Genomic DNA, 16,427 nt, shown 5'->3' with positions numbered 1-16,427 from the left:
GACTCCAACAAATGTCTAATCACCTCTTTCCTTGACCATAATTATACCTAAAAGTATACATATTTTTCTCATTCAGTGCTAAAATCTTAGAAAGAGTAGCCTATTATTGATACAAACACATTCTAGTCACTCATTTTCAAATATTTTGGTTATTATTTCCACCATTCTAGGGAAAGAGCTCTTTCTAAAGTTGTTGATGACAATCTGATCTAATTGTTGAATTCAATGATCTTCTTCTGTCAGTTTTGAGCTTCTTTGACCTCTTTTTAGCAGATTGTTACTGACCACTTCCTTCTTGATTTTCTCATTTCTCTTGTTTTCTGTGACACTGTTCTCTCCTCATCCTCTTTTTGCCTCTGACTATCCCTTCTCTGTGTCCTTTTATGGCTCTTCTTCCTTTCCATCTTAAATTTGTGTTTCCTTCCTCAAGGTTGTCTTTGCCTTTTTTCCCCCTCTCTCTCTACCTTCTTTCAGGTGGCAATTTCAATTCTCCTCAGAACTTCAGTTATTGCTCCTATGGAGTTGGTTCTGGAAAAATAAAATTTAGCTCTTACTCTTCCCCTGAGCTCAATAAATGATTCAACATATATTTATTAAGTTTCCATTATGTATGAGTTAAAGTGACAGACACTGGAGATATAAAATGAAAAGTGAGCACTCATTTATTTTCATTTTGCAAGAATGTGACTAGATGTTTCTTCACATTTACATTTAGTAAGGCAGAGTGACTGGAAAGTAAAACCTTTTAATAATATCTGAAGTACCAAGTAAAACAATATTTTTAAATCACTTTAAGAATTAGAAAATACTTTGCAAATATTATCTCACTTTATTGTCACATTAATCCCAGGAGATGGGTACTGATCTCCATTTCAGAGGTGAGGAAACTGAGAAACACAAAGAGTAAACTGTTGTATCAGTCTGATTACTTACATTTCAAGTCCCCACCTCTTGCCTTTTTTCTTCTTTTTGGTTCTCTCCCATAGCTTGTCCCCTTGATTTTTCTGTAACCCATGCCTGGTATGATTTCTCTCTATTTGTCCTTTATGACTTGTTTTAACTACTCAGAGCATTTCAAGGCCCTTCTACTCTAGCATGGGTGGAATGGAAAGTGTGAGAGTGCCTGTTTTTAAATATTACTTTTGACATCTAATACTTGTATGATCTTGGGCAAGCCATCTGACATCCATGGGCTTCATTTTTCTCACCTACAAAATGAAGGAGCAAAAACTGTATGATATCTAGGATTCTTTTCAGTTCTATATTTATGACCTTATGACCACTTTCCTGATGATATTTTCTGAGACTGACATGTAGGGGGCCATTAAGTTAAATTGAAGCTGGTCTTTTCTCTATGAAAGCACCTTGTTGAAAGCCATATCAACCTCCAAACCCAATGGGTTCCCAAAACGAACGAATCCATCATCTTTTTCCAACTCAGTTCTGGTCTCTTAAGTTTTCTCTACATTGTGTTGTTGCAATCATCACTCTCCTAATCACCTAGTCCAGAAACTTCTGAGCCATCTTTTATTTTCCTTTCTTTTACTCTCTAGATTTAATTAGTTATCAAGATCTGTAGATTCTAGATAAAACATCTTTTACATTTCTCATTTCCTCCATCCTACCTACTCCAGAATCTCATTGCCTCTCATAAAGATGAGTATAAGAGCCTTGTTAACAGTTTAGTTAAGCTCTTGTCTACCTTCTTTCTGTTTCATTCTTCAAAAGGTATAGGGAATGAACCTATTCTTTCAATGATATAGGGAGCTCTCAGGTATAGAAACTCTTCTAATAAAGGGTTAAATGCCTTATCCAGCATCACACAACTAGCATTTTTCAGAGACAGAAACAGAACCAAGGTCTTCAAAACCAACTCTCTTTCTCCTACCCAGAGGTATTGAAACTCAAGGCCTATATGAGTGAGCAACCCACAGAACTCTGGAGTGAAGTCTGAACCAGATTAAAATGTAACTCAGACTTTTAACAAAATAAATAAAAATACAACACTGATTAACATTGATTGTTAATTTGTGATTTTTTGAATCAAAATGTGGCCAATAGGCATCCTTTTCTATTTGAATTTGACACCACTGCTCTCTGATTTGCTGACACCCTTCAAACTACTACCAAAACAATCTTTTTAATGAGTCAATCAGTCAAAAAACATGTTAAAAGCACTCACTTTGTATAACAGGTACACCTAGGTAGCTCAGTGGATAGAATGCCAGGCCTGGAGCAGAAAAACTCATCTTCCTGAGTTTAAATATGATTACAGATACTTACTAGCTGTGTAATCTTGAGAAAGTCTTTTGACCCAATTTGCCTCAGTTTCCTGTTCTGTAAAATGAACTAGAGAAGGAAATAACAAACTAATTGAATATCTTTGCCAATAAAACACCATACGGAGTTCCAAAGAGTCAAACATGATGGAAAAACAACCAAACAAAAGTTATGAGTCATAAACTATATAAGGCAATAGGGATACAAAAAAAAATGTCAGTCTGCCAGGAGCTTACATTCTATTGAAGGAGACAATATGTGCATATTTAAGTATATACAGAATGTGCCCTAAAAGAGTTTTGTGTGGGAGGCCACTAGATGTTGGGAGGTGTGGAGGCTGGTTAGTAAGCTTCATGTAGAAGACAGTGCTTTAAATGAATTTCAAAGGTAGCAATGAGTTTTTGGAGGTAGAGTGAAGAAGGGAATGCATTCCAAGACTAGGATAGAGTCAGAACAAAGGTGTAGAAATGAGAAAAGAAGAATTACCTGAAAAGAAAAGTAAAGCCAGTTTGACTAGAACAGAGACTATTTAAACAGGAATAATGTATAAGAGTAGGAAGGAAAATTGGGACAAAGTTGTAAAAGGCTTTATATGTCCCGGATCTGATTATATCAAAATCCTGCTGAAGAAATTGCATTGTCTCCCTATTGATTAAAGGAAAAAATAATGAATTTCTTAATCTCATCTTCAAGGCTCTATGCAAAGTTGTTCCATCTTAACTTTATAGACTTATTTCCCACTATGTCCTTCTATTTTCTTTATTTATTTTAATCATGTTCAACTTTTAGTGAACCCATTTGAGGTTTTCTTGGCAATAGTGCTAAAGTGGTTCACATTTACTTCTCCAGATCATTTTACAGATGAGGAAACTGAGGCAAATAGAGTTAAGTAGCTTGCCCAGGGTGACAGAGCTAGTAAGTGTTTGAGGTCACATTTGAACTCTGTTTTTGTTTTGTTTTGTTTTTTTACTTTAAGCCCTGCATTCTATCCACTGTACCACCTACCTCCCAGTGTGTCTTTCACACATACTGTTGTCTGACTATTCCCAAATCTCACCTGTAATGAAGTCTGGGACTATTCTGTAATCATCAAGTGTATTATTCCCTCAAGCCAGACACTTGAAGTATTAACTATTATAAAAAAGAGGCCTGTTCAAATGGGAGTTTGGGGTGCTAGCTGACAGAGAAGAAAAGACCTTAGAAAAGATTTTGAGGAGACTTATGACTATTAAAAATAGATGAAAAATTGTGATTAGAGAAATAGTACTAATCACAAAATTCATTTTCATAAATTTAAGGTTTTAAATATATGTTGTGATATCTACATATATGTGTGGCAAATATGTATGTATATTAACCAAAAATGTAGACATAATTTTATCTGTGTATGTATGTATATATCTATCAATCTATCTTGAGGATTGGCTTTGAATTGTGTCAGTCCTATGCAAGATAAGGGCTTGTTGGGGTGGACCAATTCATGGTATTAGGAAAATTTATGATATTTCTGCATGATGGGGAGTATCTCTTTATAATCTGTTTGCATTATAAGCTATCTAATGGAGTGGAATACATAAGTACAGACTATTATATACGAATGAAACTGGAAGCTTATTGCCCATAGCTACTAGTTTGGTAGCCTACATTGTCTTTAATACACGAGGATGATTTTGACCATAAATATTGATTTTGACCATGTTGCTAGCCAATTACAGATTACGTTGTCCTATCTTATTTCACCTCCAAGCATTTGCACACATTAACCTGCCCTCCGTGTCTTTGCCTCATCATTTTTATTACTTTTTTAAAAATCTTTTTTCTTCTCATTTTCCTTTCCCAAATGAGCAGATGAATCAAACAAATGGCACTGAAGTTACTGAGTTTGTTCTCCTTGGACTTTCTTCTTCCTCAGAGGTACAGCCTGTTCTTTTCTTCCTGTTTCTGGTGTTATATCTTCTGACCATGCTGGGAAATGGCCTTATCATCATCACAGTGACCTCTGATCAGAATCTTCGCTCAGCCCCCATGTACTTTCTGCTCTGCAATCTCTCCTTTCAAGATCTATGCTACTCTACTGTCACTGTACCCAACATGTTGTCACACTTGGGTACACAGCACAAAACAATTTCCTTCCAGGGATGTATAGCCCAGATATTTTTCTTCCATTTCACTGGAAGCACAGAGATATTTATCCTCACCATTATGGCATATGACCGCTACATAGCTATTTGCCGACCACTGCACTATGAAGTAATCATGAATCAACACACTTGTTGGGTGCTAGCAGGGACATCAGTGGTGGGAGGGGTTATTCATTCCATTACACAGGTGATGCTCATATTACATTTGCCTTTCTGTGGTCCAAATGAGCTAGACAACTTCTACTGCGATATCCCACAGGTCATTAAGTTGGCTTGCACAAATACCTTTGTGGTGGAACTCCTGATGGTTTCCAACAGTGGCTTGGTCACACTTCTGTGTTTTATAGTACTTCTAATCTCCTATATAGTCCTCCTTGTGAGGATAAGGAACCACTTGGCTGAGGGAAAGAATAAAGCCCTCTCCACTTGTGCCTCTCACCTGATGGTAGTGACTCTAGTGTTTGTACCCTGTGTCTATATCTATGCCAGACCCTTTCAGATATTTCCAGCTGATAAACTGGTCTCCATCCTCTACACAGTCATCACCCCAATGCTGAATCCACTTATCTACACCTTGAGGAATGCAGAGATGAAAAATGCTATGAAGAGGATGTGGAACTACTCCATCTGAACAGAAAGATGGTCTACACAATTTTTGTTTCCTGACAAAAATGCACTGTCATCATAAACTGAAGCAAAAAAGAGAAATCCTCTCTCTGCAAAGGCTCTTGCTATATTTTATACTGGATGCCAACAATGGAAACTGAGGCATGAGCAGGTAAAAACCATAATAAAAAATGCCTCTTTTTTAAATAACTCAACACTAAATGAGTGGAGAAAAGAAAGTGGGAACTGTGTCCCCACCTTTACGGAACGGTTCATCCCCTCTCATTGCTAGAAGTCTTGGAATTTAAGAAGACCCTCAAAGGACCAAGTTGTATCGATTGATGTAGGGCATTTATTTTTTAATTCACAAGACAAAGAAAAAAGAAACAGGATAAAGATTTTATTTCAAAATAAAATCATGATACTTTTTGATCAATTGATACACTTGATCCTTTTAATCTGAAGGAAAGTAAAGGAGTCAATTTTCTTGCTGATTATAGGATCTTTAGGGTGAGAAGAGCATGTGAAATCCTTGTATTAGATTATATTCTTGGTTTATCATTAGTTCAGTAGATGAGAAGATGCTTGGTAGTAACTGAAAAGTTACACACTTATATCCTATGGAAACAACCCCAATAGGCAATAATAGCCCAGCAATTGAATTTGTTTCCTTTCAGAACTTGATCTTATGTCTTGGTCAGTGATGGTGAATCTTTTAGAGATGGTGTGCTATGCTCCACTATACTCCAGAGACCTTGTTCTGTGCCCCCACCCCATCAAGTACCACACAGGGAAGGGAGAGGTTGCTCCCATCGGTCTGCTGAGCAGAGGGGTGGGTGATGTGAAAAAATGTCATCAGGCATGGTGGAGATGGGGAAGGGAGTAGCTCTGCCCAAGCCCCACTGCCTTTCTAGTAATGAACTCTTGGGAGGGGAGGATAGGGCAGCAATGTGCCTGCAGAGATTGCTTTGAGTGCCATCTATGACAAGTGTGCCATAGGTTCACCATCATTGGTCTAGGGAGTCATCTTTACCTAATTTGATTCTAACTACCCCTTGTGAACAAGATTGTACAAATATCATTTTTAGCTTGAAATCAGCTCTGCAGGGAACAGCCATATATATCTTAAGCAATATTTGCATTTATTATGACCAGTAAAATAATCACAAAAATAGCCAACATGTTAATTACAATGTCAGATACTTGAGATTAGGGGCTACTTTGTTTTTGTCTTTATATACCCAGCATATAACCCAGTGGCCTGGTACACAGTAGTAGTTTTTAAAATAAGTATTGATTGATTATAGTAATTATGCTTATCAATTTCTTTTTATTAAACTCAATATGAATTTTAGGGCATTTTACATTCATTTCAATTTATTTTTAGAACCTCCTAGTGGACTGAATGGGAACAAGGTTCATTTACTTAGATGATACCTTGTTAAAGGTACTTTGCCCAAATTTGTTTTGTGACACGGTAGTATCGCCTTAATTATTCAAATATTAGCCACTAATGATAACAAAAGATTTTAAATATTTTGTGACTACTCTCTTAAATTAAAAGAAAAGCAACAATAATGTTCTGTATTTTATATCTGTTCTCCAGTAAAGGTGAATGAAAAGAGGTAAACTAATTAATGTGAGTAAACAGAATTTATATATTAAAACGTGTTCATAAATGTTTCTGTTTGAGGAACTCAAACCTCATCAGTGGTCAACAAACACTAGATTATGTCTGTATGGGAACTTCTGCTCTGAATGTGTGGCTACTTGACTGATGCCTTCTGTCTTAATTAGGCATGTATGTTACATTAAAATAATGTTCTAAATGTATTTGTGCTTATATATATTTTTTGAAGTTAACTATTGAATTATAAGGTTTGAAAAAATATGCTTTCAATGGGAAGAGCTCCTAATGAGTAAATGAATTAAAAAGAGTGAGCATAGGCCTACACTAGTTCATTAATAGACTTTTTATTAGTTACATACAGAAGCATATAGATGTTCATGAATTTGAGGTGAAATGGACTTCAGAGGTCATCTAGACGTGGGTATGAATCTCAACATTTATTAATTACTACTGGTGTGACTTTGACAGGTTATTCAAATTCTCTGAGTCTTGTTTTCTTCCTCCATAAAATAAAAGATTCTAACAGATGATCTCTAAGGTTCTTTTCCAATTCTAACTCTAATTATAATCAAATAAATATTACTACTAATGAAAATGTTGTTTGTGAAACAATGATTCCAGTTACCATCCCTGTGAATTCCCTTTCAAAAATATTCCTTCCTGAATTCTATTCCCTTCTGTGGTATGCCCCTTGGTTACATGTAAACTTCTTGAGGTCCAGGACACTCTTGCAAGTTTGCATTTGTATCCACAGCAATGACAATTCTTTTTAAAAAAATGTATTTGTTTGTTACAGTTAACTCTTTCTCTCATTCCTTCTGCCCATTAGAGAAGGTGTCATCTGACAAAAAGATATATGTATTTATATACCTATGTATTACTTATTTCTATTTATCAGTTTTCTTTGAAGGTGGACAAAACACAAGTAATTCCTCAAACAATATTTCTGTTGCTGTATATGATGTTCTCTTGGTTTTCTATTTCACTTTCCATCATTTCATACAGATGTTTCCATGTTTCTCTTATAGCATAGTATAGTACATCACAACCATATGCCACAAATTGTTTAGGCGTTCCCAATTGATGGCATCCCTTCAATTTCCAAATTTGCCACTACAAAGAGAGCGCTATTAATATTTTGGAAAATACAGGCTATTTTCTTTTTTCCTTTATCATATTAGGAAATAAAACTAAGAGTGGTGTTGTGTTAAAAGATATATACAATAGAAATTTGGACTCCATACTAAAAGAAATTATACAGCAAAACTGCCCTGAAGTTCTACAAGAAGAGGACAATATAGACATTGAAAGGATGCATAGATTACCCTCTACACTAAACCCTGAAAAGACAACACCCAGGAATATAATAACTAAATTCAAGAGCTTCCAAGTAAAAGAAAAAAACCTTAAAAGAAGCCAGAAAGAGACAATTCAGATATCAAGGAGCACCAATCTGGATCACACAGGATTTGGCAGCCTCCACACTAAAAGACCTCAAGGCTTGGAATATGATATTCAGAAAGGCAAGAGAACTGGGTCTACAACCAAGGATGACCTACCCATCAAAACTAACCATATGCTTCCAGGGGAAAGTATAGGCATTCAACAAGACAGAAGATTTCCAAGTATTAGCTCAAAAAAGACCAGGACTAAATGGAAAGTCTGATATCCAACCACAAAAACCAAGAGAAACATAAAAAGGTAAATAAGAAACAGAGAGGAAAGAAAGAAAACTCTATTTTAAAATTTGCCTCTTAAAGGGCTTTAATAATATCAAATTATTTGTATTACTATATGGAGAAATGTTATATGTAATTTTCAAAAACTGTATTCACTATCATAGTAATTAGAAGAATTATTCTTCTAGGGAGAGGTTGGAGCACTAAATGATCTAAGATGAGATAGGGTGGGGAAAAAAAGAGGGAGGTGAAGAGTAGATGGCACCAAGAGAAACTTGAATGAATAAGAAAAATAGGATGTTCTATACCACACAAAGAAAGCATGGGAAGGGGAGAGGATGAATACTATAATATGAAGGAGAGGAAGAGGGCATTAAGAGGTAACATTTAAACCTTACTCTTAGTAGAATTAATCCTGAGAGGGAAGAGTAGCTATATCCATTGGGAAATAGAATTCTATCTAACCCTACTGAGAAAGTCAGAAGGGATTTACCAAGGGGAGCAGGGAAGTGGGGAGGTCAAAAAAGGGAGGGGAAGAGAGGGGAGGGGGAATTCATTAGGCCTTACAAAATAAAAAGAGGGGAATAATAAGGGAGGGAGTAGAAAGGGAAGTAAATCAAGGGAGGGGACAAGGGGTAGGATACCAAAATGTTGGAGAATACACAACTGATAATTATAACTCTGAATGTGAATGGGATGAACTCACCCATAAAACAGAAGCAAATAGCAGAGTGGATCAGAAAGCAAAATCCTAACATATGTTGTCTACAAGAAACACATATGAGGCGGGTGGACATACACAGGTTTAAAGCCAAGGGCTGGAGCAAAACCTTTTGGGCTTCAAATGAGAAAAAGGAGGCAGGAGTGGTAATCATGATTTCTGACAAAGCCAAAGTAAAAATAGATCTGATTAAAAGAGACAGGGAAGGTAATTATATCCTAATAAAAGGCAGTATAGACAATGAGGAAATAACAGTACTCAACATGTATGCACCAAATGGTATAGCATCCAAAGTCCTAAAGGAAAAACTGGCAGAGCTCAAGGAGGAAATAGATAGTAAAACCACACAAGGGGGAGATCTAAATATCCTCTTTCAGATCTAGATAAATCAAACCAAAAAATAAATAAGAAAGAGATAAGAGAGGTGAATGAAATCCTAGAAAAATTAGATTTAATCAATATGTGGAGAAAAATAAATAGGGACAAAAAGGAATATACCTTCTTTTCAGCTGCACATGGTACATTCACAAAGATTGACCATGCAATAGGGCATAGAAACATCTCAAACAAATGTAAGATAGCAGAAATAATAAATGTAACCTTCTCAGTTAATAATACAATAAAAATAATAATTAGCAAGGGCACATGGACAGGCAAATCAAAAACTAATTGGAAGTTAAATAATATGATTCTCCAAAACCAGTTAGTTAAAGAAGAAATCATAGAAATAATCAATAATTTCATTGAAGAGAATGACAATGATGAAACATCCTACCAAACTCTGTGGGATGCAGCTAAGGCAGTACTCAGGGGGAAATATATATTCTTGAGAGCATATATTAACAAATTAGAGGGCAAAGATCAATGAACTGGAAATGCAAATTAAAAAACTAGATAGGGAACAAATTAATAATCCTCAGCTAAAGACCCAATTAGAGATTACAAAAATTAAGGAGAAATCAATAAAATTGAACGTAAAAGAACTATTGAATTAATAAATGAGACTAGTAGCTGGAACTTTGAAAAAAACAAAAAAAATTGACAAAGTACTGGTCAATCTTATTAAAAAAAAAGGAAAGAAGAAAACCAAATCATCAGTATCAAAGATGAAAAGGGAGACCTTGCCTCTAATGAAGAGGAAATCAAGGCAACCATTAACAACTATTTTGCCCAATTATATGGCAATAAATATAGCAATCTAGGTGATATGGATGAATATTTACAAAAATATAAATTGCCTAGATTAACAGTAGAAGAAATAGAATACCTAAATAATCCCATATCAGAAAAAGAAATTGAACAAGCAATCAAAGAACTCCCTAAGAAAAAATCACCAGGGCCTGATGGATTCACAAATGAATTCTATCAAACCTTCAAAGAACAACTAATTCCAATACTATACAAATTATTTGACATAATAAGCAAAGAAGGAGTTCTACCAAATTCCTTTTATGACACAAATATGATACTTATACCAAAGCCAGGTAGATCAAAAACAGAGAAAGAAAACTACAGACCAATCTCCTTAATGAACAAAGATACAAAAATCTTAAACAGAATACTAGCAAAAAGACTCCAGCAAGTGATCAAAAGGATAATCCACCATGATCAGGTGGGATTTATACCAGGAATGCAAGGATGGTTCAACATAAGGAAAACCATTCACATAATTGACCAAATTAACAAGCAAACCAAGAAAAACCACATGATTATATCAATAGATGCTAAAAACGCCTTTGACAAAATACAACATCCATTCCTATTGAAAACACTAGAAAGTATAGGAATAGAAGGACCTTTCCTAAAAATAATAAACAGTATAAAGCTAAAACCATCAATAAGCAGTATATGCAATGGGGATAAATTAGAAGCCTTTCCAATAAGATCAGGTGTGAAACAAAGATGCCCATTTTAGCCTCTTTTATTTAACATTGTACTAGAAACACTAGCAGTAGCAATTAGAGAAGAAAAAGAAATTGAAGGCATCAAAATAGGCAATGAGGAGACTAAGCTATCACTCTTTGCAGATGAGATGATGATCTATTTAAAAATCCTAGGGAATCAACTAAGAAACTTGTAGAAATAATCAACATCTTTAGCAAAGTTGCAGGATACAAAATAAATGCACATAAATCATCAGCATTTCTATATATCTCCAACACATCATAGCAGCAAGAGGTAGAAAGAGAAACACCATTTAAAATTACCCCAGACAATATAAAATTCTTAGGAATCGATCTACCAAAACAAACACCGGAATTATATGAACACAACTACCAAACACTTTCTAAATAAATAAAACTAGATCTAAACAGTTGGAAAAACATTGATGGCTCATGGGTAGGATGAACTAACATGATAAAAATGACCATTCCACCCAAATTAATTTACCTATTTAGTGCCATACCTATCAAACTACCAAAAAACTTTTTTCTGAATTAGAAAAAACTATAACAAAGTTCATTTGGAAGAACAAAAGATCAAGAATATCAAGGGAAATAATGAAAAAAATATGAAGGAAGGTGCCCTATGTTATAATTAAAGACACTATTCCTATCTATTAGATGTAGATGTAGATGGAGTATAGAGAGGATAAGATGACACCTCTCTCCTTTATAACAGTTGCCCAGGCAGGATCAGGTCAATGGATGATATCCCTTCAGGACCCACCTGGGGTTAATTGATATTATTTAGTAGGCTTTAGCTGGGTAACATTGGAATCTGACTGCATCTCTCCCTTCCCAAAGAAGCTTTGAATAACCACTTCAGGAAGGTACTTTAAACTTTGGTTTAATAGGTTTGGATGGAGGTATTGAGAGACCCTAATTTAAAATGATACTGATGAATCTCTAAACTGTAGGCAAGTGAATGAATTAAGATGATTAGTTTCTCTCTGGTACAGCCTGGCCAGAGCCACACCAGAGCAGGCAAACTGGTGTATAATCTTTCAGCTTCTTCTTCACTAGATGTTAAGCCTAACCAATTTGAAATATCCACCCTTTCCACCCTCTTCTTCTTCTCCTGCCAACTTCCTGGCTCCCTCCCGGGCCCTGGGACACCTAGATGACTAAGATGATTGATTTCCTAATATTTAGGGCAGTAAAATCAGAGATGGGGGTCTGGTACAGGTTGTTGATGGTACAGGAACAAACAGGAGGAGCTTGCAGGGTTTAGTTTGCAAGTCTCAATCCCACAAAAACCAGAATCCATCGATCTCCAGTCTCAGGGGAAAGAAAGAACCAAGAACCCCTGCCAGGGCTACCAGGGTGGTTTTATACCACCCCCCCCCGGGCCAACTGCCCTCTCCTGTCCGCATGCTTCTCTGGGAACATTCCGACATCCAACTGATCCACCTGTCAATCACAGAGTGAACTCCTGGCTCCCAGAGATTCAATATAATACCTAGCAATACTAGATGTTAAACTATACTATAAAGCAGTGGTCATCAAAACAATAAGGCACTGGCAAAGAGACAAAAGAAGGGAGGATCAGTGGAATAGACTTGGGGTAAGTGACGTCAGCAAGACAGTGTATGATAAACCCAAAGACCCCCAACTTTTGGGACAAACATTTTGTATTTGACAAAAACTGTTGGGAAAATTGGAAAACAATATGAGAGAGATTACGTTTAGATCAACATCTCACACCCTATACCAAGATAAATTCAGAATGGGTGAATGACTTAAATATAAAGAGGGAAACTATAAATATGTTAAGTGAACACAAAATAGTATACCTGTCAGATCTCTGGGAAAGGAAAGATTTTAAAATCAAGCAAGAGTTAGAGAAAATTACAAAATATAAATTAAATGGTTTTGATTATATTAATCTAAAAAGCTTTTGTACAAATAAAAACAATGTAGTCAAATCAGAAGGGAAACAACAAACTGGGAAAAAAATCTTTATAACAAAAAATTCTGATAGTAGTCTAATTTTTCAAATATACAAGGAATTCAATCAATTGTATAAAAAAATCAAGCCATTCCCCCTTGGTAAATGGGCAAGGGACATGATTAGGCAATTTTCAGATAAAGAAATCAAAAGTATCAATAAGCACATGAGAAAGTGCTCTAAATCTCTAATAATTAGAGAAATGCAAATCAAAACAACTCTGAGGTATCACCTCGCACCTAGCAAATTGGCTAAAATGATAGGGTGGAGTAATGAATGTTGGAGGGGATGTGGCAAAATTGGGACATTAATGCATTGCTGGTGGAGTTGTGAACTGATCCAACCATTCTGGCTGGCAATTTGGAACTATGCCCAAAGAGCGCTAAAAGACTGCCTGCCCTTTGATTTAACCACACCATTGTTGGGTTTGTACCCCAAAGAGATCATAGATAAACAGACTTGCACAAAAATAATTATAGCTGTGCTTTTTTTGTAGTGGCAAAAAACTGGAAAACGAGGGGATGTCCTTCAATTGGGGAATGGCTGAAAAAATTGTGGTATATGCTGGTGATGGAATACTATTGTGCTAAAAGGAATAATAAACTGGAGGAATTCCATATGAACTGGAAAAACCTCCAGGAATTGATGCAGAGCAAAAGGAGCAGAGTCAGAAGAACTTTGTACATAGAGACTAATACACTGTTGGAAAATAGAATGTAATGGACTCCTGTACTAGCAGGAATGCAATGACCCAGGACAATTCTGAGGGATTTATGGAAAAGAACGCTACCCACTTTCAGAGGAAGAACTATAGGAGTGGAGACAGAGAAAAAAACAACTGCTTGAACACATGGGTTAATGAGGACATGGTTGGGGATGTGACAGTAAAGGACCACACAAATGCAAGTATCAATAATATGTAAATAAGTCTTGACTGACCACACATGTTAAAACCAGTGGAAATGAGAGTTAGCTATGGGGGGAGGGAGTTTGAGGGGGTGAAGGGGAAAGTAAAAACAAGAATCATGTAACCATGGACAATTTTTCTAAAAAATAAAATATTATATTAGAACACATACAAAAAAAACAAAAGATATGTACACTTCTAAGTATATAATATTTTTTTCATTCTCCACCTTTACGTTAGATGTCTGTTATGCAACCACTAAAGAAAAAAATTATTATTAATAGCAGGCATGTAAAAATAATTTTATATGTGGGCAGTTGGGTAGCTCAGTAGATTGAAAGTTAGGCCCAGATATGAGAGGTCCTGGGTTTGAATTTGGCCTCAGACACTTCCTAACTGTGTTACCCTAGGCCTGTCACTTAACTCTCATTGCCTAGCCCTTACCACTCTTCTGCCTTGGAACCAATACTCATTATTGATTCCAAGATAGAAGGTAAGGGTTTAAAAAAAACAATTTTTTTATATACATATTTACCAAATTTGATTCTAACTACCCCTTGTGAACAAGATTGTACAAATATCATTACTTATACTTCTTTAGGTGAGAAACTGTAACTCAAAAAGACACTTGTTCAATCTCATAGCTATTATTTTAGAGCTGGGACTTACCCGACATGGTCATAAATAGTCTGATAAAGGCTACACCAGTACTGTCATGCAATACATATTTCTATATTCCTTATGCCATGAAAAAGACACATACAAGAAAAAACTCATGATGTAAATAAATTGAAAAATGTGATGCTTTAATCTGCAATCAGATTCTAACCATTTCCTTTAATGGATGGATAGCATTTTTCATCATGTGGCCCTTGGGGTTTTCTTGGAATTTTGCACTGCTGATAATAGTTGAGTCCTTCATATCTGATATACAACTTTTCTGTTATTGTATACAGAATGCAATTTTCTGGTTCTGCTCACTTCACTTTGCATCCCTTCATCGGGGTTAGAGTCTTCTAGGGGCTTTTAAAAAAATGGTCATCCTGTTGTCATTTCTTATGGTATATCAGTGTTCCCTTTCAACTACAAACCGCAACTTGTTCATCCATTCCCCAATTGATGAACTTCTCAATTTCCAGTTCTACGTCACTACAAAAATGTTGCTATAAATATTTTTGTACAAGTATGTGCTTTTCCCCATCTTTGATTTCTTTGGGATATAGACGCTGTAGTGACATTGCTGAGTCAAAGGATATATGATTTATGGACCCTTGCATTTCTCAAACCTTACTTTTTAAAGTACTAAAATTTCAAAAATAAAAATAGAAATATATATTTAATTGCACTATACATTTTCCTGCTTTCTTAAACATATTTAACATAATTTAAACTTTTTCTAAAATAGCATTTCACATTTACCATAGTACCTTGAGGTTCCTCAAGCATTTTCTGAGAGAAAAAGAGAGAACTTTCATTCTGGAATTGACAGATCTGAATCAAGACATAGTTTCTGATTTAATATCTAGATGTATAACTTGAAGTTACCTCTGAGTTCCTCTAAATCCCTCACTTTATAATTATTCATCTGAAGTCCTGAGAGGTGAAGCAACTTCCCCATGAGTAGTCAGATGTATTATTGACTCAAATTCAGATTCTCCATTTCAGAATCAGTATTTTTTCTACACAACATTGTCACTGCTTAACTGCCTAATTAGGTTTAGATATAACTCTTTATTTAGCTAAACCTTAATTCACGAATTTAGAAAAGAAAAACTGCCTTATCTCTGAAGCTTCTTTCAGACTTCAAATTCTATAATCCGTAGTACAAATTTTATCATGCCCAATTTGGAGCTCAAGAAACTTAAAGTTGTTATGCAAGTTTTAGATCCTAGATTTGAATCCATAGTCCCATGGACTTTCTATTCTCCATGTACTTTTTCTAATTATTATATTTTTATTATACTAATTGTCCATTTAATTCTGTTCTGTTTATGCCAACATCTAAAGATGACTGTATTATTTATACAAATGTCTCTGTTGGAAATCTAAGGCAGTCTCTAAGAAAAAGAATTGGTTTGAACTAGAATTTGCCACAAATCTAAAAGACAGATTACAAATCATCCTAATATTTTATTTACTTTATTTCCATTCTTTTCCTTACTTAGGTGAGTCCCAGACAAATAATTCTTCCACTGTCCCAGCTCTTTGCTTTGCTGAATGTGGACTCCTGGTTGTTATCTTTAGCCAACCATGCCAATCAATGCCCACAGATCCAATAGCAAAGAGAAGAGCATAATACCTCTCCTTAATGAGAGCAGTGATACTCCCACCGCCATAACCATTATTTCCTTCCACCACTCTCTCAGTCCCTTGCCTCCTCTTCCTTCCCCAGGTCCCAAACAATATATTCAGAACTTGTTGAGGAAAGCATGTGGCTAAAAACAAAATTTTAATGAGTACCTTTGGGATTTAACTGCCAAGGGCTGAATCCCTAAATCCCCTGAAACCAGATTCCCCATAATGGTCAGTGGAAACACATGATTGCCTTGACTCACTCAGTAATCTTGACTAT

The 16,427-nt window shown here is 35.6% G+C and overlaps 1 protein-coding gene across 1 annotated transcript; it reads left to right on the top strand.

The window, feature by feature from the left end:
* The first annotated feature begins 4,128 nt into the window (after nt 1-4,128).
* On the top strand, nt 4,129-5,052 carry LOC123236062 (olfactory receptor 4D5-like). Its single transcript, XM_044662323.1, has one exon. The coding sequence runs from the start codon at nt 4,129-4,131 to the stop codon at nt 5,050-5,052; it is 924 nt and encodes a 307-aa protein (XP_044518258.1).
* Nucleotides 5,053-16,427: the final 11,375 nt, after the last annotated feature.

The sequence above is a fragment of the Gracilinanus agilis genome, chromosome 2 (genome assembly GCF_016433145.1).
Source record: "Gracilinanus agilis isolate LMUSP501 chromosome 2, AgileGrace, whole genome shotgun sequence".
NCBI classification, from domain to species: domain Eukaryota; kingdom Metazoa; phylum Chordata; class Mammalia; order Didelphimorphia; family Didelphidae; genus Gracilinanus; species Gracilinanus agilis.
This window is presented reverse-complemented; position numbering and strand designations above follow the sequence as displayed.

What these genes read in the sequence shown, in the direction of transcription:
- LOC123236062 (XM_044662323.1), top strand. Translation starts at nt 4,129, where the DNA reads ATGAATCAAACAAATGGCACTGAAGTTACTGAGTTTGTTCTCCTTGGA.